The 21,845-nt window shown below is 42.8% G+C and overlaps 1 protein-coding gene and 1 long non-coding RNA gene across 2 annotated transcripts in view; one reads left to right on the top strand and one right to left on the bottom strand.

The window, feature by feature from the left end:
* Window positions 1–21,845, bottom strand: part of LOC309560041 — a 156,877-nt gene that overhangs the window by 41,507 nt on the left and 93,525 nt on the right. The window lies entirely within an intron of this gene.
* The window catches only part of LOC309560037 (complement factor B-like), a 117,220-nt gene that overhangs the window by 2,920 nt on the left and 92,455 nt on the right, over window positions 1–21,845 (top strand). Inside the window, exons 2-3 of the mRNA XM_082263540.1 lie at window positions 15,426–15,620; window positions 17,686–17,871. Coding sequence (XP_082119666.1) covers window positions 15,426–15,620; window positions 17,686–17,871 — 381 coding nt within the window. The remainder of the gene's footprint in view (window positions 1–15,425; window positions 15,621–17,685; window positions 17,872–21,845) is intronic.

Below are 21,845 nucleotides of genomic sequence, written 5' to 3'. Positions count from 1 at the left end.
CATTTTTGACACTTTTGGGGATACCAGTGACATTGCTACAGTAATCAGTGCAAAAAAATATGCACTATTACTGTAATAATGACACTGGCAGAGAAGGGGTTAAACCCAGGGGCGATCAAAGGGTTAATTGTGTACCTAGGGAGGGATACTAACTGTGCGGGGGCCAGACTTGGTGGATGGAAACAGGGCCCCTGTGTTTCGAAAAATAACAGGAACACAGGAGCCTTGTTTCAATCAGTGACAGATGAGCGGTGTGCCATGTTTACAATGGCACACCGCTTTATGTCAGTCCCTGCAGCGATCCCCCCGTTCCCAGAGGCCATTGCAGTCGCCGGACCCATTAGGGCTAGAGAGCAGGCATGCGATCGTGCCGGCGCTTGTGGGCCCGAAGCCCGCTCCCGCGAACCGACGTACCCCTACGTCGGTTTGCACAGGAGAGCCAGCCTGTGGCGGCTGTTTGTTATGTGGTTAATGTAAGGCCCCTTTTACACGGTTTCATACGGTCCGTTCAGATCAACCTGTCAGTTTTTCTGGCGGATCTGAACGGATGCCCCATACATCCCTATGGGGCAGTGAATGTCAGCGGAGACATGTCCGCTGACATCAGATCCGATCCTGTCCGTCAAATCCGGGTTTCCATCCTTCTGGCGGATCAGATCAGATGAGAACGGACAGGCGGTCCGTTCTCATCCGATTCCCCCATAGAGAACAGCGGGGATCGGACAGCTCCGTCTCCGCACACAGCGAGACAGAGCTGTCATCCGCCTGCTCAGTGGGGATCGGCGGATCGATACCCGCTGATCGGACAGGTCTGAAAGGGGCCTAATACTAAATCTCAGCTTTGAAAATTAGAAACTGAAACTTCCAGGGACACCGCCACCCCTAGCCTGGCCATACATGGTGCAAATTTCTTTCCTGAAACCACGGGTTTGCATGATTCCCTCATCAACACAGACAGTAGCGGCAGGGGAATCAGGAATTGTCTTCTCCTGGCGGGGGGTGCAGGGGCAGCCGTCCCTGCCGGTAAAATACAGTGATTATTGCTAGTGGCTATAGCAGCCGCTAGCGATAATCGCAAGAGAATCCGGCAGGCTGGTTGTACCCAAGTTGATCGATCGATCAACTTGGTACATTCCGCCTGCCCATTAACGGTTCGAATCTTGGGCGGTTCCTGCTAAACTGGCTGAGATTCGAACTGTGTATATCCGGCCTGTAGTCATACAGCGGCCATACAGCATGCCGAGCCTGTGTAGTGCCTGCACAGGGAGCTTCCCATTTAGATGAATGGGAAGACGCAGCTGTACGCTGGGGTTTGCGTAAAGCAAACATATGCTCCAAATGCAGATGCTATGGTTCTGAGCATATGTCAGTGTGCATGCGGGTGTTTTATGCAATCGCCAGAACACAACTGTATACAGCCACCTCTTCACATCCATCTCAATGGACAGGGGCGGGTCCCAGGGAAGGCATTACGCAAGTTCTGCACGCTGTGCATCCCCTGTACAAGAAAAAAGAAACAACGAGGCGCCTCTAAATGTAGACTGCAGACAATTTAATATAAATGACAAGTTGTAAAAAACTCACATATTCAGTACATAAAGCTTGAAATTGGGGGTAAAAAGTCCCTCTATAGCGTCCTGGACAGTGGGGCTTCAGTGCTTCTAGCAGATCTGACAGACCGTTGTTTTTCCTACTTCCTCCGTGAATGTACAAGCCGGCCTCTGGGGAGAGGAGAAGGAAACGAGGGCTGAACCACACTGTGAACCGCAATCCTGTGCCATTGACATCATAAACTTGCAACGCGTTTCGGAGCATGCGCCGTATGGCAATAGCACGCCCCTTTATCAAGCTAGGATGGGACTGAGCTGAAGGCCATGTATATATATAAACCAGATGCCACCTAGTGTCTGATCATGTATATATACATACTACGCTGAAAAACCTTCATCTCATTAATAAAGGAATCTATTGAAATAAAAGATTACTGTTAAAACCTAAAAGTTCAATATCATTGGATTAAGCACAGGGGAGGGAAAATGTTATTACCTTACATCTCCTTGTAATTGTTTTAATGTTTAAAACAAACACAATTTTTCCCAGGCAAACATACAAACATTCCCTTAGTAAATGATCCCTCTAATCTGCTCTTCTGATTCTAAATCCTTTGTTGTTTTTTGTAAAACCTTCCTTGTTTTTTTTTTTTTTCTAAGCTTGCAGCATTCACGGATCTAAATCTCATAATAAAAAAAAGCTAGGGTTCTCCTTCAGAAAATGCTAGTTGCTTGGCTGTTTCTGGCTTTTATGCCTATTGATACAGGTCACGGTGAAAACTTGTTTGGCACCTATGAATTTGAAATAGGAAGTTTGTAAAATACACATACAGCATATAAAATATGTACACAAACACAATAGCAATCTAATCAAATAAACTCTAAAATATTACAAATAAAGGAAAATATTGTTTTTCGCTCCCTTTTATTAACCTTTTACAATATTTGACAACCTATACGGCAATCAGGAACAAAATGTTCCTAAAATCTGAAATTCAGGTGTGGCTTTTGTTTGCATAGTTGCATTAGTCAGCTCGGACCAATGTAAGTATGCATATTGTATTCCATACCCGACCAATTCCTGCGGAAGTTGCGAATCACTGTACTAGTCATTGCTACCACAAGGATCCTCACTTTATTCTGGGTGTTGTGCTGAACGGCTGTCCTGCTGTATAGTGAACATCAAAGTATATAAATTACATTGAGGGATCTTCATTTTTTTCATTGAAATAACAAACATGGTATACGTACCTGCTCTGTGCAAAATTGTGCCCCGATCCTCTTCATCTGGGGTCCCCCACCGGTGCTCCAGGCTCCTCCCCTTTGGTGAGTGCCCCCATTGAAAGCTGCAATAATCACTGTCTTCTCCCTGCGGGGATGGCTTCCCCCCGCCCCCCCACCAGGAGAAGACAGTTTCTTATTCCCCGGTTAGCACTGTCTGTGTTGATGGGGGCATTGTGCAACTTTCTTTCCTGTAGTTGCAGAAAATACATTTGCATCATGTATGGCCTGCCTGAAGGGGGGAGGGAATCCTGCAGCACAGAATGTTTTTTTTTTTTTTTTTTTACCCTAATGAATGAATGTAGAAAACCTTGAAGCTTTGGAACCACTTTAATGCATCCACAGCATTAAAGAGTAACTCCACTTTTATTGAGAGAAAAAAAAATACCACCCTAGGGTGATTGAAGAATATTGTAGGGATTTTAACTTTGTAGCAGAATTATACATTCTGTTGGGATTTTATTGCTGTCTGTGTCCCGGCTAGGTTTATTCACCCTCTCTATCTGGCCTTGAGACCATTGTCACCGAGACAAAAAGCAAATGTAAATCCAAAATCTTATAGTTGTCACCAAACAAAAGCTAATGGTGAATCTTTCAGCGAGTACATCTGTTCTAGTGATAACTGTCTAAGAGGGAAATTTTGCTTTCACTTTTTTCAGGAAGCAGACATAAAAAATAAGCTGACAGGGTTTTCTTAGCCATTTTGACTATATGCAGACTTTAATAGTGTAGAAGGTGGTTGCAGGTTTCGAGGGTAGGCAGATGTCTTCCTGACTATTATTCATAGACAACCCCAAAGTGAATCTGTGAATAGCAAATGGACATTCAAGTACTTACATATTCTTATCAAGCAGTTCATGAGCTTTAAAATAATTCCTCACTGACCTCTTTAGCTGCAGATACTGTGGAGTAATTTATTCTCAGCGTTTTCAGCCTGCATCTGTAAAGGCTTTCCAGCATCAGTAGAAGAAGGGATAAGATAGCAAACCTGTTAGTGTCCTATTTTAAGCAACAGTTGGGGTATTTCTAAAGTTCTGTTGATGAAGATGGAGCTAAGCCAACACCATGTATGTTCTCCTATAGAACATCTGACCAAAATGTGGCCTCCTATACATGTGCATACTGGATGATCAAGCATCCTTTTCAGCACCTCTTGGTTTTCAGGTTCACCGTTACTTTCAGAATGCAGTGCATTGCATCAGACATCAATGTGGCTCTGATGAAGTGAGAGATAAACCCAGACCAGACGTGGCAACAGGTCAAAAGGCAGACCAGCTATCGGTCCTGCATGTCTGTATACTGTATGTATGAAAGTGTTGGGTCTCTGCTGACTTTTAATTGCATCGTTAGCACAACATTCATTGTTATCTATATATTACAACGTAGGTTTGTTTTGTCACATAAAGACTTTGGTGTGAAAGTATTAACCTTCCTAGCGGTATTCCCGAGTGTGACTCGGGGTTAGATTTTAGAGCCAAAAGCGGTAACCCTGAGTCACACTCGGGGTAGCGCTAGGAAGATCGCTGGATCCTGGTAGAGGTTTTACTTACCTTTTCTCCGGGATCCAGCGAAGAATGCAGGCGGTGTGCGGCGGCGGAGCTTCCTCCCGATCGTCTGCGAGCCCCGGCTTCCGTCTCCGGCGACGTCCGCCGGGGGGTGGAACCGGCGGCAAATTCGAATGTAAAACACACCAAACACACTGATACCGTTCAAAATAAAAAAAATCACATTACATTGCCCCCCAGTGCCCTTTCCTGCAGTTTTACTGTACTTTTTATGTAAATATATGTGTGTATATATATATATATATGTATTAACTGGTTACAGCAAGCAGAAAAAAATCATCCAATGCATTTCAGGGGCACACAATCCCCTTCATCAGGGCTGGAGGGCTGAATGTCCTCTTTTGGGGAGCTGCCAAATACAGGCCATTTGGGCTCAAGTTATTAAAATCCATGTTCAGCACCACTCTACCAGTACCCTTAGGTTTATGGCTGTGGTATGGATAGGGGTAAGGTTGATGGGCCAGTCAACCCACATAATAGTCTCAGGATTTAGAGTTGAACAATTGCTTGTTTAGGAATTAATTTTTGTAATAATGTCTTTCTTTGATAAACGGTAGGGATGATCGAACGGTTCAGGTCGACCATCGGTTCGGCCCGAACATTGGGTGTTCGAGGTTCGGCCGAATTTAGAACTTTTTGCCCAAAAAGTTCGGAATTCGGCTACCAGAACCGACCAAAATGCAATGCTTCAGGAAATGGGCTTTAAAAGCCCGTGATTGGACCAGAACCATTAGTAAAAGCCAATTGAGGGGGCAGAAGAATGCTAGGAATGTGATTGGAGTGACTAGGGGGTCCCTAGACCAATCATTAGTGAATACGCCCCCCAGTATATAAGATAGCCCCCGCCATATTCCTAGCATTGTTATACAGGACATGGAAGAGAATGGAAGCAGTTCTGTTAATTTTACTTTAAAAGTGTCATTTAGCATTTATTAGTGTGAGGAAAGGGATATCTAGTGTAGTTAGAGTGCTCCTTTACACTTTAGTTAGCTTCAATTTATTCAGTTTCTGTAGGGAAAGTGTGAAGTTTCAGGGTGACCGTAATGTAGTGTAGGGTGAACTGACAGTGACTGCTATGGCAGGGTGACCAAACCCTTCCATAGCAGGGTGACCGCTATAGAGAAAAGCTAGTTTCTCTTGTGTCACCTTCGCTGCAGGGATATGGCTTTGCCGCTGCCAGCATTTTTGGCTGCAGGCATTGCTAGTGCTTTTTTGAGCACATGTTTGGAGTCAGAAATGACATCTGAACATGTGTATAGGGGGTATATATACACACCCATGTCTGTATATATACACCTGCACATATACAGGTGTGAAAGGAGCAGAAAAAACTACTTGCGCTAATGAAATAATTAACACCAATATATTTCTGCTCCCATCACACCTATATATGTCTAGGTGTATATATATACATATAAGTATTTGTGTATATATACCACTATACACAAGTTCAGATGTTTTGCCTGCCTCCAAGGAACCCAAAAAAACGCCCAAAAAAACGCTAGCGTCAAAAAAAAACAAAAAACGCCCAGGTGTGTTGTTGCAGGCATTTTTTGGGGGTTTTTGGAGGCAGGCAAAACATCTGAACTTGTGTACACACACATACTTATATGTATTTTACACTTAGACATATATAGGTGTTATAGGAGCATAACCATATTAGTGTAAATGATTTCATTAGCGCAAGCATATATTTCTGCTACTATCACACCTATATATGTCTAGATGTGTATATACATATAAGTATGTGTGTATATATACCACTATACACAAGTTCAGATGTTTTGCCTGCCTCCAAAGAACCCAAAAAAATGCCCAAAAAACGCTAGCGTCAAAAAAAAAAAACGCCCAGGTGTGTTGTTGCAGGCATTTTTTGGGGGTTTTTGGAGGCAGGCTAAACATCTGAACTTGTGTATAGTGGTATATACCACTATACACAAGTTCAGATGTTTTTCCTGACTCCAAAGAACCCAAAAAATGCCCAAATAAACGCTTGCTACTAAACCGGCAAGGTGTAACAGGGGCGAAGCCAACTACCTGTGTTCTAAGTGACAAAATACAAACTATCTTTTTTTTTTATGGTTCTGGACATGCTACAGAGCTAAAAACTTCACAGGTACAATTTTAGACACCCCATACACTAAATCCAAAGAAATGTTTTCTTTTTTTTTTGTAATTTTTTTTTCAATAATTGGCTCTCTATCAAAAAAATATCAAAAATGACAATTTTTAAGAACTTTTTTTGTGTGATTTTGTGTCTGGGGGGTCTAAAAGGTGTACCTGTGAAGTTTCAGCTCTGTAGCATGTCCAGAACCCCAAAAAAAAGATCATAAAGGTGTAAAAGGCAGGTCCCACCATCCCCGCTCTACTAAAAAATGATCTTTTTTTATGGTTCTGGACATGCTACAGAGCTGAAACTCTGGGGGGTCTAAAAGTGTACCTGTGAAGTTTCAGCTCTGTAGCATGTCCAGAACCATAAAAAAAAGATCATTTGTATTAGTGAAATTATAGATCTGGAATATGGCTTCGCTCCTTTCACACCTTGCCTGTTTAGTAGCAGGCATTTTTTGGGCATTTTTTTGGGTTCTTTGGAGGCAGGCAAAACATCTGAACTTGTGTATAGTGGTATATATACCCTTATACACAAGTTCAGATGTTTTTCCTGCTTCAAAAGAACCCAAAAAAATGCCCAAAAAACGCCTGCTATTAAACCGGCAAGGTGTGAAAAGCGAGAAGCCAACTACCTGTGTTCTAACTTCTAAGTGACAAAATACAAACAATGCTTTTTTTTTATGGTTCTGGACATGCTACAGAGCTGAAACTTCACAGGTACACCTTTTAGACCCCCCAGATACTAAACCCAAAATCAAAAAATCTCCTTTTTTTATATTTTTTTTATTTTTTCAATAATTGGCTTTTTTTTTCAAAAATGACAATTTTTAAGAACTTTTTTTGTGTGATTCATAGTCCCTGGGGCATGACCCAGAACCCTAGGCACTTTTTAGGGGCATTTATTGGGTTTTATGGCTTTAAAATGGTGTTTTTTGATTACCGAGGTTTGGGTCCATTGATTTCAATGGGGTTCTGAAATCCGGGCCGAACTTTCGGGTAGTTCGGATGTTCTGGCCGAACCGAACTTTTCAAAAGTTCAATCATCCCTAATAAACGGTATGTTTTTTTTTTTTTTTTTTTTTAACACATGGCATGCACCACTTCCCCCATACCACACAAACTCCAGCAGTGAAAGGAGACTTGCCCATACTATACATTTTTTAGGCAAAGAGAAATATGCAAAGAACAATGGAAAACCAATAGGAATCACCTGTCATTGATCTGACAACAATAAACTGTGTGTTATAGAATGCACATAAATGTAGCTTGAATTAATTTATTAATTATCTTATCCCTTACTATTGTTGCACCCTCCTAGCGTAGAGAAGGCTGCTTGGTAAATTTAGTTTAGCTCCTCCGTGGGGGTTGATTGTTTAGATCTGCTCAGTGTATCACAGGCTGCTGCTCTGATTACTTCCCCCTGTATTCTAGAGCAGCCTTTTTTTTCCCGAATTCTTTATTTAGAAACACAAAAGAGATAAATACAATATTCATATAACAATGAATAGTCAATAGCTTCACTTGTGAGAAACCAGTAGATACATAGTGTGATGCCAACAAAGAACGATCCATATAGAAAGCGCAAGTAGGCAAAAGGCAGAGATATACATAGCAATTAGTCAGCGACTGATGGCTATGCCTGACTTCATATACAAAGCGAGTCAAAATTAGAGATTATCTGCAAAGCCAATATATCGAGGGCCGATATGGACTTTCCCCGATATATCAGAATCGGCTTTTTTTTTTACCAATATTGCTGATATTTTCGTGACGTCATTCCGTATGTTGCGCGCACACGTACTGCACTTAAGACCGCCTTCCACGCCTCCCACAGCCTCCTGTTACAGCCAGCTGCAGTCCGGTCCGGTCACGCTGACAGCCATCCATCCACCCACAGGCCCTGGCCTCAGCCACCCACTACAACAGGATGCCAGCCCAGCGAGCAAGCAACCAGTTACCCAGATGACACCAAGCCAGCCACCCGCAGCCACCCGCCACCGTGACCAGTGTTCCAGCAAGCCAGCAGCAGCTACACGCCACAATGGGCCAGGGGGTGAGTGAGTGACACCAAGCCAGCCACCCACACAACAACAGGGTGACCCCAACCCAGCCCACCACCACAGTGTTCCTGCAAGCCAGCCACCCACCACAGTGTTCCTGCAAGCCAGCCACCCACCACAGTGGTCCTGCAAGCCAGCCACCACAGTGTTCCTGGAAGCCAGCCACCCATAACAGGCTGACACCAAGCAAGCCATTCACCACAGTGTTCCTGCAAGCCACCCACCCATAACAGGCTGACACCAAACAAGCCAACCAGGCACCACATAGACTGTTCCTGTAAGCCAGCCACCCACCACAGTGATCCTGCAAGCCAGCCACCCATAAGAGGGTGACACTAATACAGCCAGCCACCACAGTGTTCCTGTAAGCCAGCCACTTATAGCAGGCTGACACCAATCCAGCCACCGATAACAGTGTTCCTGGAAGCCAGCCCCCCATAACAGGGTGACACCAAGCCATTCAACCAGCCACCACGCACAGACTGTTCCTAAAAGCCAGCCACCAATAACAAGGTGACACCAGTCACCAAGCCAGCCAGCCACCCATCCATAACAGGGTGACACCACCAAGCCAGCCAACCAGCCACCACCCAAAAGACTGTTCCTGAAAGCCAGCCACCAATAACAAGCTGACACCAGTCACCAAGCCAGCCAGCCCCCCATAACAGGGTGACACCAAGCCAGCCAGCCACCACAGTGTTCCTGCAAGCCAGCCACCCATAAGAGGGTGACACCAATACAGCCAGCCAGCCAGTGCCACCACCGTGTTCCTGCAAGCCAGCCACCCAGAACAGGGTGACACCAAGCCAGCCACACTGGCAGTCATCAGCCTTCACCAACCCATAAAAGGGTGCCAGTGCCAGCATCAGCATCAGAAAGATGACATGTTGAGTATCTAATTACTCGGCGTAACATTATCTTTCACATTATGGAAAAAAATTGGGCTAAATTTACGGTTTTCTTATTTTTTAATTAAAAAAAGTGCATTTTTTCCAAAAAATTGCATTTGGAAGACTGCTGCGCAAATATGGTGTGATAAAAAATAGTGCAACGATCTCCATTTTATTCTCTAGGGTCTCTGCTAAAAAATATATATATATATATATATATATATATATATATATATATATATATATAATGTTTGGGGGTTCTAAGTAGTTTTCTAGCAAAAAAAAATGATTTTAGCTTGTAAACACCAAGTGTCAAAAATAGGCCCAGTCTTAAAGTGGATAAATGGGCAACTTTGTGTAATGGATGTTAGGCCTCTGTATGTGGCTAGGCTGTGTAAAAGTGTTACACATGTGGTATTGCCATAATCATGAGGAATAGCAGAATGTATTTTGGGGTGCAATTTTTGCTATGCACATGCTATGTGTTGGAAATATTTCATAAATGGACAACTTTGTGTAAAAAAAATGCGTTTTCATTTTCTTTCCACAGTTTCCAAAAACTTGTGGAAAAAAATTACACATTCAAAAGACTCATTATGCCTCAAAAAATATTTGTTGGGGTGTTTGCTTTCCAAAATGGGGTCCTTTTATGGGGGTTTCCATTGTCCTGGTGCTCCAGGGCCTTCAAAAGTGCGATAGGTTGTCAGGAAATTATATGTGTAATTTATGCTCCTAGAATGTTGGTCGGTGCTACTTGGATGTTAGGCCTCTGTGTGTGGCTAGGCTGTGAAAAAGTCTCACACATGTGGTATCGCCATACTCAGGAGGAGTAGTAGAATGTGTTTTGGGATGTAGTTGCAAGTATACATATGCTGTGTGAGAGAAATAACCTGTTAATACGTCAATTTGTAAAAAAAAATAAAAATCTTCATTTTGCAAAGACTTGTGGGAAAAAATTACAACTTCAAAAAACTCACTATGCCCCTTATTAAATACCTTGGAATGTCTACTTTCCAAAAAGGGGTAATTTGGGGGGTATTTGCACTTTCCTGACTTTTTAGTGTCTCAAGAAATGAGATAGGCCTTCAGTACATCAGGTGTGACCAAGTGTGATACATTTTTAATGATTAGCGCCATAACTTGTGGACTCTATAACTTTCACAAAGACCAAATAATATACACTTATTTGGGTTATTTTTACCAAAGATAAGTAGCGGTATAAATTTTGGTCAAAATTTGTGAAGAATAATGACTAATTTGCAAAATTTTATGACAGAAACAAAGAAAAATGTGTTTTTTCACAATATTTTTATTTTATAGCATTTTATTATTTTTTTATTTATAGCACAAAAAATAAAAAGCCCAGTAGTGTTTAAATACCATCAAAAGAAAGTTCTATTTCTTTGAAAAAAAGGACACAAATTTTTTATGGGTACAGTGTTGCATGAGTAATTGTCATTCAAAGTGTGAGAGCGCTTAAAATCGGTCTGGGCAGGAAGGGGGTGAAAGTGCACTGTAGGCAAGTGGTTAAGGATTTTCCAAGCAGTTGATTTGGCCTACACCTAATGTTTTTGCTATCTCTCTGATGGGTTTGTTTTGTTTTTTTAGCCTAATAATGGCTTGCTTCACTGATAGTGACAGCTCTTTGGATCTCATATTGAGAGTTGACAGCAACAGATTCCAAATGCAAAAAGCACACTTGAAATGAACTCTGGACCTTTTATCTGCTCCTTGTAAATGGCATAATGAGGGAATAACACACACCTGACCATGGAACAGCTGAGCAGCCAATTGTCCCATTACTTTTGGTCCCTTAAAAAGTGGGAGGCATATATACAAACTGGTGTAATTCCTACACCGTTCACCTGATTTTGATGTAAATACCCTCAAATTAAAGCTGAAAGTCTGCAGTTAAAGCACATCTTGTTTGCTTCATTGTATATCCATTGTGGTGGTGTATAGAGCCAAAAACATTAGAGTTGTGTCGATGTCCCAATATTTATGGACCTGACTGTACCTGCTCTGTGCAGAGGCCCCGATCCTCCTCCTCTCGGGTCTCCGATGGCGATCTTGGCTCTTCCTCTTTTTAGGACTACCATAGCCAACCACTGGCTATGGGGAGAATGTAGTCTGCGCACTCCCAGCCTGTGTGCCTATGGAGCCGCGCTTCATAGATTTACACAGCGGGACTTAGGTCTGCTGTGTGAAGAGGAAGTAAGGGGAGAATAGATGCAGCCCTGCACAGCGCTGATCCCTTCTCCCCTCTCTTACTCTTCATAAAGGGAAAGGGGGGCACAGAGAAACTGAAAAAACAGTAAAAGATCCGCGCTTAGGATATTTTAGATTACTATTAGAGCTGGCTGCAGCCTACCTCTAAGACTATAATCCTAGGATTAATAGTACAATGATAAAAATAGGAGGCAGGATATGGCGCTGCCTTTAGCTTCCTAATTGGTTAGGATAAAAGGTGCTATAGTGCAAATAAATAATCAGTGCCCTGGTGTAGAAAGTGCTATAGTGCAAGAAAATAGCCAGTGAGATAAATAGCTACTAGTAAAGCTGATATTAAAAAATGTATAAAGTACATGTATCCAAAAAAAAGTATATAATTATGTGGAATTCAAACTTCACATGGTACTATAATTCAAATAAATGGTCAGTGATCTAGTATGAAAGGTGCTGTGGTGCAAGTAAAGAAGCAGTGAGATGGATATCTGCTATTTAAAACTGATATTTAAAAAATCGATGAATAAATAAGGTGCATGTATCCCAAAAAATGTATCAAAAAATTAATAATTATGTGAAGTATCAAATGGGTGATGGAAAAGTGAATCGTGTAAATATGTGATAGAGTTATATCAATAAAAATTGGCAATGATCAAAATAAAAGGTAACCGGTATGTGTGTCATAAACCAATAGGATGCTAAGAGATACTCAATATATAATAATAAATATTAAAAATTATAAAAAAACAGCAGGGAATCCCACATAAAACCCTGGGGTAGGTGCAGGAATAAATATCTAAAAAATATATAAAAAATATAAGAACCACTTTCAATCAATAGGATCAGGAATTAATTGAAGCTGAATATACACAGTCCCACAATAAATGTCCAATAGTATATGATCCACAGAACAAACAGGTGACTGTCCCAAATGACTTTAAGAGAAAACAATTTCCCAATAAGGTGACTTCAGTGCAGGTGTTCCAGTAATTCCTTAAGGTGCTGGCTATGGTGATCACTCAGTGCTCCCCATGACCCCTATGCCGCACTCACCAGAAATAATTACCCCTGCAGGGATGACAAGCCTTGGGTATAGTATCGCCACAGATGCCTCGGGATACCAGAAGCACTCTCCAGCCGATCCTCTCTACCCTGTGCGCTGTCCTATAGCCTGCCCGGGTCCACTTTTACTGTACACCGTATATGCACTCCGCAGATGTATATGGGGAAGAAAGGGCCTAAGGCTCCATGTACACGGGACGTTGTTAAAAGTCCCTTTGAATGCTGGAATTTTTAGGACGTTTGAAACGTCCGTTCGGTCGCGTTTGTACGCGCGTTTAGCGGCGTTTGTGGGCGTTTGCGTTTAGAAGCATTCCTAGAGGTCAAAAAAATTATTCCCCTTTAAAATGGAAAAACGCGAACGCTAAACGCGGGTCATCACGTTCAGACGCGTTCGGACGCGTTCAGACGCATTCGGATGCGTTTGTGCGTTTGAAACGCCGGGAAACACACGTTCGAACGCAAATAATTGCGTTCTAAAAAAAGTCCCTGAACGCAACTGCCTGCAAATGACTGTAAACGACCTGGTGTACATGGACAGATAAGATAAAATGTAAATGGGTTCAGGGGCTTCTGAAAAAAACGCCCAACTGCTCCTAAACGGCCATTTCCAGCGTCCCGTGTACATGGAGCCTAAATTGTCAGCAGATAAGCTTCTAGCTTTAAAGACACCAATTTCTCAGAAGGATATAATGGAGGCATTAAAAAACTCACTGACTGGGAAAAGGCCAAGAGTAGACCAGACGGGTACACCCCTTCGTTATTACAGAAGGTCCATGGAAATATTAGTACCAAAATTGTGTCTCCCACACACTATCTGCACATGTGTGTGGGAGACACAATTTTGGTACTAATATTTCCCTGGACCTTCTGTAATAACGAAGGGGTGTACCCGTCTGGTCTTGGCCTTTTCCCAGCAACGTTTTCATAACATACGGTTTTGTGCATTTAGGAAAAATAAAGTTGACAGTGTCCAGGAGCGATGTACTGCAGCTATCTGTATATAAACGCAGGTAATCGCAGTACAAAGAGAAAATAAGTAAACAGTTGCTATACAAAGGGCAAGAATTTACTACCACAGATAAACGCAGCCGCATGTAAATGCACGTACTCGCACATAATTGCAATGTACAAATGTGAATAATCTTTGTGCCAGAAGTGTTTGGAATTTCAAAATAACCAAACATGCTTTTACCAGCGCCACAACAACTGCCCGTGTGAAAGGGGCCTTAGGTTTAGTAACACTTTAAGTTACATTGTGCACCATTGCAACCTTCTAGCTGCTGGAATCCTAAGAACCTATAATATCATTAGTTGACAAGGGGGGTGTTGGACCCCTGTAAAGCATCTTTGATTGTCCCTTCCCTGCCTCTCTCCATCACTGGGGTTACAGTGAAAAAGATAGAAACTGAGGGATAAAAGAAACACTGGAATACCAGTCAGTACCATTGTGTTTGCTTTGGAAGAATAAATTACCTTTAACATTGAGTGATCAGTGTGTGTGGATGTTGATGTATTATGTAAAACTATTCATTTAGTTGTTTACATTGCGGTGACATTAGATTGTACATAATTTTAAAGGGTTTCTTGACTAAAAAAGGTTGAAAAACACTGTTCTAGAGGATTCTAGAATTGTAGTGGGAGGAAGAACAGAGTAAGCAGCCTGAATACTTATGGGTTTCCAGCCAATCCCTGGGAAGGTGTGCCCAGAAGGTGGTGGAAATAAAATAAAATAGACTGGGGCCTGAGGCAGAGCAGCAGAGTCCCTGGGTCCAGTCCTGCTGCAAGAGACCCCTGGGACAGGATTTTTGAAGGTGCCACCTAGAAGACATCAAGGTTCCAGCTGAGGCTTCAGGTGGGAGGCCTTTTCGAAAAAAGGTTAGCCCTGGAGTTCGTTTGGGTCTGGAGAAGCTCACTGGACAGAATACCAGGAGGTAGTTGGAAGATTAGTGTCCAGCTGTCCTATGGTGGTGTGAGTTTTTATCTCCCGCACTAGAGAGGGCCCGGTGGATATTGGAAGGAGGCAACTGATGATCCTGTGGGCATGTGAGTAATTGACCCTGATGGAAGTCTATTCTGATCCATTGGGGAAAAGCCCTACTCTTCTGCCAGCAATAGATTATGTGGTGCATTTATGTGTAGCTCAGCGAGCCAAAGAAGTGTCCTCAAAGCATTTAATTCTTCAGTTCTGCTGTATCCCATGCCCCTACATCCCATCCAAGTTCTATGTTCCTATAAAACCTAAAAAAGACACCCCTATACTATTACTTTGTGCCATCGAAAGAATGGAGAAAGTGCTATGCGCCTAGCTGTGTGTATCCTAACTGGGGGAATATGGCCAAATTTACCAATGGCTGTTTCAGGGGGTGCACTACACTATTAAACAAGACTAAGTCTTTTTATACTGTACGGTGTAAGATCCATCACACTGGACACCAAGGGCAGGTTCTATGTGACATAGAGGCATTGCTTGGCTGCTCAGATCGCGGGGGGAAGCAAGGTACAAGCATGCTGAACAGATAACAGGAAGTATTTTGCCGCTCTCATTGGATTTTTTAAGGCACTAGACAGAATCCTGGCTAGGCGGATGCTTTTTAATTTAAATCATTGCTTATATTGTACTGGTTTATAACTTCAACATTTTCAGTCACAGTTACATTGAAACACTCTTTCTTGTTCCAGTGTCCATTGCTGCCCCTATTGATCAGTGTGACCTTGAAAAAGTGGCTATTGTCGGTGGCACCTACAAAGTAAGTGAAGATGGCGAAAAAGTGGAGTATAGCTGTCCAAAAGGAAAGTATCCATTCCCATCTGCTACACGTGACTGCCAGGGGAATGGGCAATGGACAGATGAAAAAAAAAAAGCTGTATGTAAAGGTAACCTTCTTTTTTTTTATTTTTTACTATGGCCTATTTTCTTTCTGTGCTGTGTCATTACCTAACTCTTCTTAGACAGCGCCACTCATTGCCCTCTCCTGTGCTTTATAAAAAACCAACTCCTGTTGGGTGGTGTCACTCATTGCCCTCTCTCCATATATCCTTACCTGACTCCTCTTGAGTATTGTCACTCATTACCCCCTCCTATGCGGTATCAGTGACTGTCTATTCTTGAGCTTTGTTACCTATTGACCCCTCTTGTGCTTTGTCATTACCTGACTCCTCCTGAGGGTCTGTTCCCTTCTGTGCTGTATAAGTACCTTTCTCCTCCTGTGCCATTCTCTACCCCAACCCCTATGCTGTATCTATATCTTCCCCTACCTATGTGCCACTGTCCTCTTCTGTGCTGTGCCACTACCTACCCGTTTCCATTTCAATTGCCCGTATACCTGTCTGTCTTCTCCTCTGTTGCTTGCTGCTTTTATTTGCCTGCTTCCACCGGTTTTATAAGAAATATTGAACAAAGAGGAGGCAAGACCAATGGTAAACTCCAAATTAGGAAGTCTGTTTAATGATAAAAGGTCAATCAACAAGCCAAATTTTTTCCTAGAGTTATAGAGGAACCTTTTAATCAAGTCTTCAATGGCTCAGGGGAAAAGAATGCTTGGACTATAGAGAATGATGATGTTGGTAAGATCTCTAAATTTCCGCAGATAGGAGTATAGACTGTAAAATTCTAAATTAAAGGCAGCTTTCAAGAGACTGTATTATTTGCCAAATTACCCCATCTGTGAAGGAAAAGAAGACTTTATCCTGTCCCGCTGCCTTTTTCTCAAATCTTTACTCTTTTTATGAGCTACCACCACCTGAGGAATGTTAACAGCTTGCACCTCTAGGAGGATTGGATGCCTGCATCCCTCACTGCGCACTGTAGTTCCATCTGTCAACCCCTACATCTCTAATGTGTGTGGGTGACCAGAGCCTGGGAACCAGGTATTCCTGGAGGTGTGTTGGATGTGAAGAGGCCACAGCTCTCATAAGATCTGAGAAACGGACATAAACATAGCTATGTATAACAGGTCTTCTTCTGCAGGTGTTGTGTTGTGTTTTTTCATTTTTTCAAAGAAGGAAACAGAGTTTCTTTAAAAGATGGTGGAATTGCTTCAGCATGTAGGCAGATGAAGTCTATATTCTCCACTGCAGGTGGCACTCATCCACAGTGGCAATGCAATGGGTAGTGATCCGATTGAATGCACATACCCCATGTGACCCTGGTGGCCATCTTAAGTCAATCAGAGTCTATTAAAAATTCTGACCCCTGTGTTGCTTTATACGAGTAAACAGGTTAGGTACAGGTTCCCCATCTGAAAGGGACAGTGGGGTAAACAGGGACTACGTCTACCTCTTCAGGAAGCTTCCACTGTCGGTGTCCCTGCTGCATAGTTAAAATTGGCACCGGAAGGGTGAGCTTCACCCAGGCCTGTTTATGTTGTTGACCTAATGTTTTAACACAATATTCTTTGCCAGTCGGGACTCTTGAGTGTTTACCACACCACACTGCACCTACCCAACAAGCAGTTATTTTGGCACACCAATATCAAGATTATATTTGAGAATTATCTACAATCCAAGTATTCCCATTTAGAAAGTTTCAAGATTGTATCAGAGTTCTCTTAACTTTGAGTATTTATTTTACCTGAAGGCTTGACGTCCTGATGAAGGGGGTCCCCTCTAATCCCCAAAATGCTTTGGCTTGACCCTTTGTTAATAAACTGATTTTCCTACCATTGTCCTCTGATTTGCATATAAGACCTAAAATGTTGCCCAATGGCTTTTTGATTTGACAGATACCTCACCAAAATCCTTCCAGTTCGAAATGTGGAAGGTCATACAGAAGGAGACCTTGCATTTGGGATATGGAACCAAGAATCGTCCTCCTGTTTTGTGTCACTGCCTGCCTTCTTCTCTGCTGTCACTACCTATCTTTGTGCAGTTTCCTTACACTATCACTTTCCACCTGTGCCTTTGAATACAGTTCACATGTGCTTCTATATTACTTTTATAGCTATTGAATGTCCCAAGCCAGCCATGTTCGAAGGTGGAGAGTATGCACCACGTAAAGCAAAGTATTTTGTGGGTGATGTCCTGTTTTTCGAATGCTGGGGTGGATTCACAATGCTTGGACCTGAAAACCGCACTTGTGAGGAGAATGGAAAATGGAGTGGGGAAACAACAATATGTGATGACCAAGGTGAGAATTTCAGGAAGGTTTTCTTTATTGGAAAATGAGGGAATGTTCATTGTGAGAAGATTAAAAAAAAAAATGTACAGGTATATCAAATATGAAGATTATGTAAAGTTATGAAATGTATGTAGAATTATGTAGCGTAGACAGAAGGATATTATTTGGGAATAGTTCTACATCTCAGCCTGTAAAACTGTCGATCAGTGTGGGCTTTCTGGCTGGAGCATCATTCTCTTCATTCTCTTTCTAAGCTTGCTGTAGCTCAAAGTTGCAAAGGAGTTTGCATGTAAAAGAGACTTCGTAGTTGGCTGATTCTGGTGCCAAACACAAGTCCCTATTCCGGTTCCAGTCCTGCTAGAACATAATCCAACCTGCTAAGGCTGACCCCTCTGATATCTTGTGCCCTGCTCCTCACCATAGACCTTTTATATCCAAAAGAAGAAATGTCCACACCATAGTTAGCTTCACTGCACTTGTTGAGGGAATAGAAAGACAGTCACATCACAGGGACATACATTCTGGAGTCACCTAACATACACAATCAATCACATAATGTGGACAGTCCTCATTAATCACAAGTAAAAGCACATGCAGCACCTCACAGCCATTTCTCTACAGTCTTTCTTCTGCCCTGGGTCATAAGTACTCACAGAACTGTGTTCTCTGTAGACAACTTCTGGCTGGGTACACTTCTCCCAGGATTCCTCCAGTACAAGTATAGGCAGGTGCAGTCTACTTTATCTACTGGAGGTGGCGCTCAACTGCATCAGCATTGCAGAGGGAGAGAAAGTCAGGATGAACCTGGTTCTTCTATGTTTCCCTGGATCACTGGGGAGCTTGGAAGCTGCCACCCCCTGTGACCGTAGCGGCTATCTTGGATCAAGCACTGTCTACTTAAGACCCTGGCTCCCGGGCTTGATACGCATTTTGCTTGTGGGTAGTGTTGTAGGAACAGAACATTCATCTGACAGGGACAATATAAGAGGTTAGGAGAGGTTCCAGATGAGCAGGGAAACGCTAACCTTCCTGGATGTTTCCCCGTTTGGGCACAAACTGGCCAGACCGCATTCTATCAGTCAAGATAGATGCTGTCGGAGCATACAAGACCTGCTGCACACTGGGGTTGATTTACTAAGAGTGCAAAATCTGGTGCAGCTGTGTATTATAGCCAATCAGCTTCTAACTTCAGCTTCTTCAATTAAGTTCTGACAAAAAAAAAAAAAAAATGGAAGTGGATTGGTTTCTATATGAAGCTGCATCAGATTTTGCACTTTCCAGTTTCAGTAAATCTACCCAACTGTTCTCTGCAACATTCTGTGGGTGCATCCAGTCAGGTTGTCTTTCTGCTGGGTAATTGTGCTTGTTTGGACTTTAATTACATTCCAGTTCTGTTACTACATTTGGACTGTAAGTGTTTACTGCCTCCACACCATGCTGCACCTCCCCACCCTTGGATTTCCAGCATGGTCTACAAGGCCTTTTGCAATCTGCCCTAGCCCCCACCTCCTTAAGGAATATAATTTTTCCAGCCAGATACTCCTGCATACAGGTCCACTGCACCTGCCCTCCTGCCCTGTCCAGTGCCCACGTTTGTAGGTTACATTCTTACATATGGGAGGTATATGGCTCACACGCCCCAAGAGATTCTGTGTCCCTCCCCTTCTAGCTTATATACCCCTGACATCACTTGTGGGAGGGCCCTACCTAAGAGGGCCTAGCACCTAATGTCTCTACCTTCTGTACCAGACACTATTGCGATACAGAGCCACCTAGTGGCAAAGCAGTTAACTGCACCTGCATACATGCAGAGTACAAAATCATGGAATAAGGGGCTGCAGTTCCATCTAGAAATGGATTCAGAACCTGGACCGGCACAAATGGTCAATTGATACCAGTTAAATAACAAAAATCCAATAGGCGTAACCTCTTGTACACAAAATATTAAACCTTAATAATATCAAGTGAAAAGTAGTAACATAAAAAAAAAAATGCTGCTTTCACTGATAACGTGTTTTTCACCACACATAAATTAACATAAAATCAAAAAACAGTTCTTCGCCAAAAATCATTAATAATGCAAAATATTGTGATAAAAGTCCATCAATGTATGTAGAATTCAAAGTGGTTCAGTATCAATATCCACCATCCATGTATATAACCAAATAGTGTGCTCAGTGCTCCTCCACCACTTGTGCAATCAAGCCTCTCACCTCTCATTCTGACCCCTGTGTCACCAGAGGGTCAGAATAATGCCCCGTACACACGTTCCGATAATCGTACGATTAAACTCGCTTACGACTTTATCGCACGAAAATATGATCGTTAGTACACAGCTTTCAACAGCCGATCACGACAGTTGGTCCAACAAAATCCGAAGGGACAAACAGGAAAACTTCTGTCATACGATAGCTTAGCGAACAACAATAGTTTCATCAGTACAGTATGCGTCCGCTAAAAATCGATGGACAAATACCATGCATGATCAGAAACAGGAAAAATAACGCAGTCACACGTATATGACATCATTTTTGATAGGTAGCTACGCAAACAAACGTTTTCAGAGTATCGTACGAACAAAATCTGATGGTAAGTACGCAGAGTTTGTTTCGATTTTAGTGCCATGCAACAATTTGCGAAAGATGGGTCGTACGATTATCAGAACGTGTGTACGGGGCACAAGCAGTTTCCCTCTGGGGATGATTGCGGTCTGATGAAACCCTCTGGCTATGTGCTATAGGCTAGCTCCCAAGCCCTCAGTCTTGGTCCACAGTATGTTAGGAAATAAAAAGCAGAATCTAATGCTCTCTATTTACAGTCCATGTTTAACCACTTTACCTCCGCTCACATGGAGGCTACTGCGGCAAAGTGCCGCGATCCCGTCCAGCGACGTAGACCTACGTCGCTGGACTCCGCCCCTTGTGGGCGGCGCTCGCGCGCCGCCGGAGGCTCGCTCCCGCTGTGTTCATTCACAGCGGGAGTCAGGCCAGGGGAGGAGCAGCTGCGATTGCCGCTGCTCTGCCCCGAACGTCGGGGATCGAGTCTGGAGATCCGCCCGCTGTGTGTAAACACAGCGGGCGGATCTCCATAGTGACAGGGACTGACAGATCGGAGTGTTCAGCATAGCTGGACATCCGATCTGTCCTTCTGTCACACAGTCACCCCCCCCCCCCACACGTTAGTAAGCACCAGGCATACATTAACCCCTCCCTCTCCAATAAAATTAACCCCTTCCCTGCCAGTGTAATTTTTACAGTAACAGTGCATATATATAGCACTGATTACTGCAGTAATGTCACTGGTACCCCCAAAAGTGTCAAAAATGTCAGTCAAGGGTCCGATCTGTCCGCCGCAATGTCGCAGTCCCGCAAAAAAAATCACAGATCACCACCATTACGCGTTAAAAAAAAAACACCAAAAATGACAAAAATCTTTCCCTTTGTTAGTAAACGCGATAACTTTTGCGCAAACCAATCAAAATACGCTTATTGCGATTTTTTTTTACTAAACATAGGTAGCAGAAAACAAATCGGCCAAAAATTTAAAAAAAATTAGATTTTTACATTTTTCTTGGGGGGAATTTCATATAAAAAAATTTGAAAAATGTTATTTTTTCAAAATAAACGCTCTTTTTTTGTTTATAGCGCAAAAAGTAAAAATCGCACAGGTGATCAAATACCACCAAAAGAAAGCTCTGTTTGTGGGAAAAAAAGGACGTAAATTTCGTTTGGGTACGGCATCGCACGACCGCGCAATTGTCAGTTAAAGTCGCACAGCGCCGAATCGCAAAAAGTGGCCTGGACGGAAGACAGCAAAATCTTCCGGTGGTAAAGTGGTTAATTAAAAAAGGTTAAATAACTCACAAGTAAAGCACTTCAAGCCATGCAGGCTGTAACAGCGTTCAGTGTGTCTCTCATGCAGTGGCCACTATGTGATATTGACAGAAAGGCTCCGCCCCCTATAGGCATTACGTCATGCGTTGA

Source organism: Pelophylax lessonae, assembly GCF_965119305.1.
Source record: "Pelophylax lessonae genome assembly, chromosome: 7".
Classification (NCBI taxonomy): Eukaryota; Metazoa; Chordata; class Amphibia; order Anura; family Ranidae; genus Pelophylax; species Pelophylax lessonae.
Note: the sequence above shows the minus strand (reverse complement) of the source record. Positions and strands in the feature narration are given on the sequence as shown.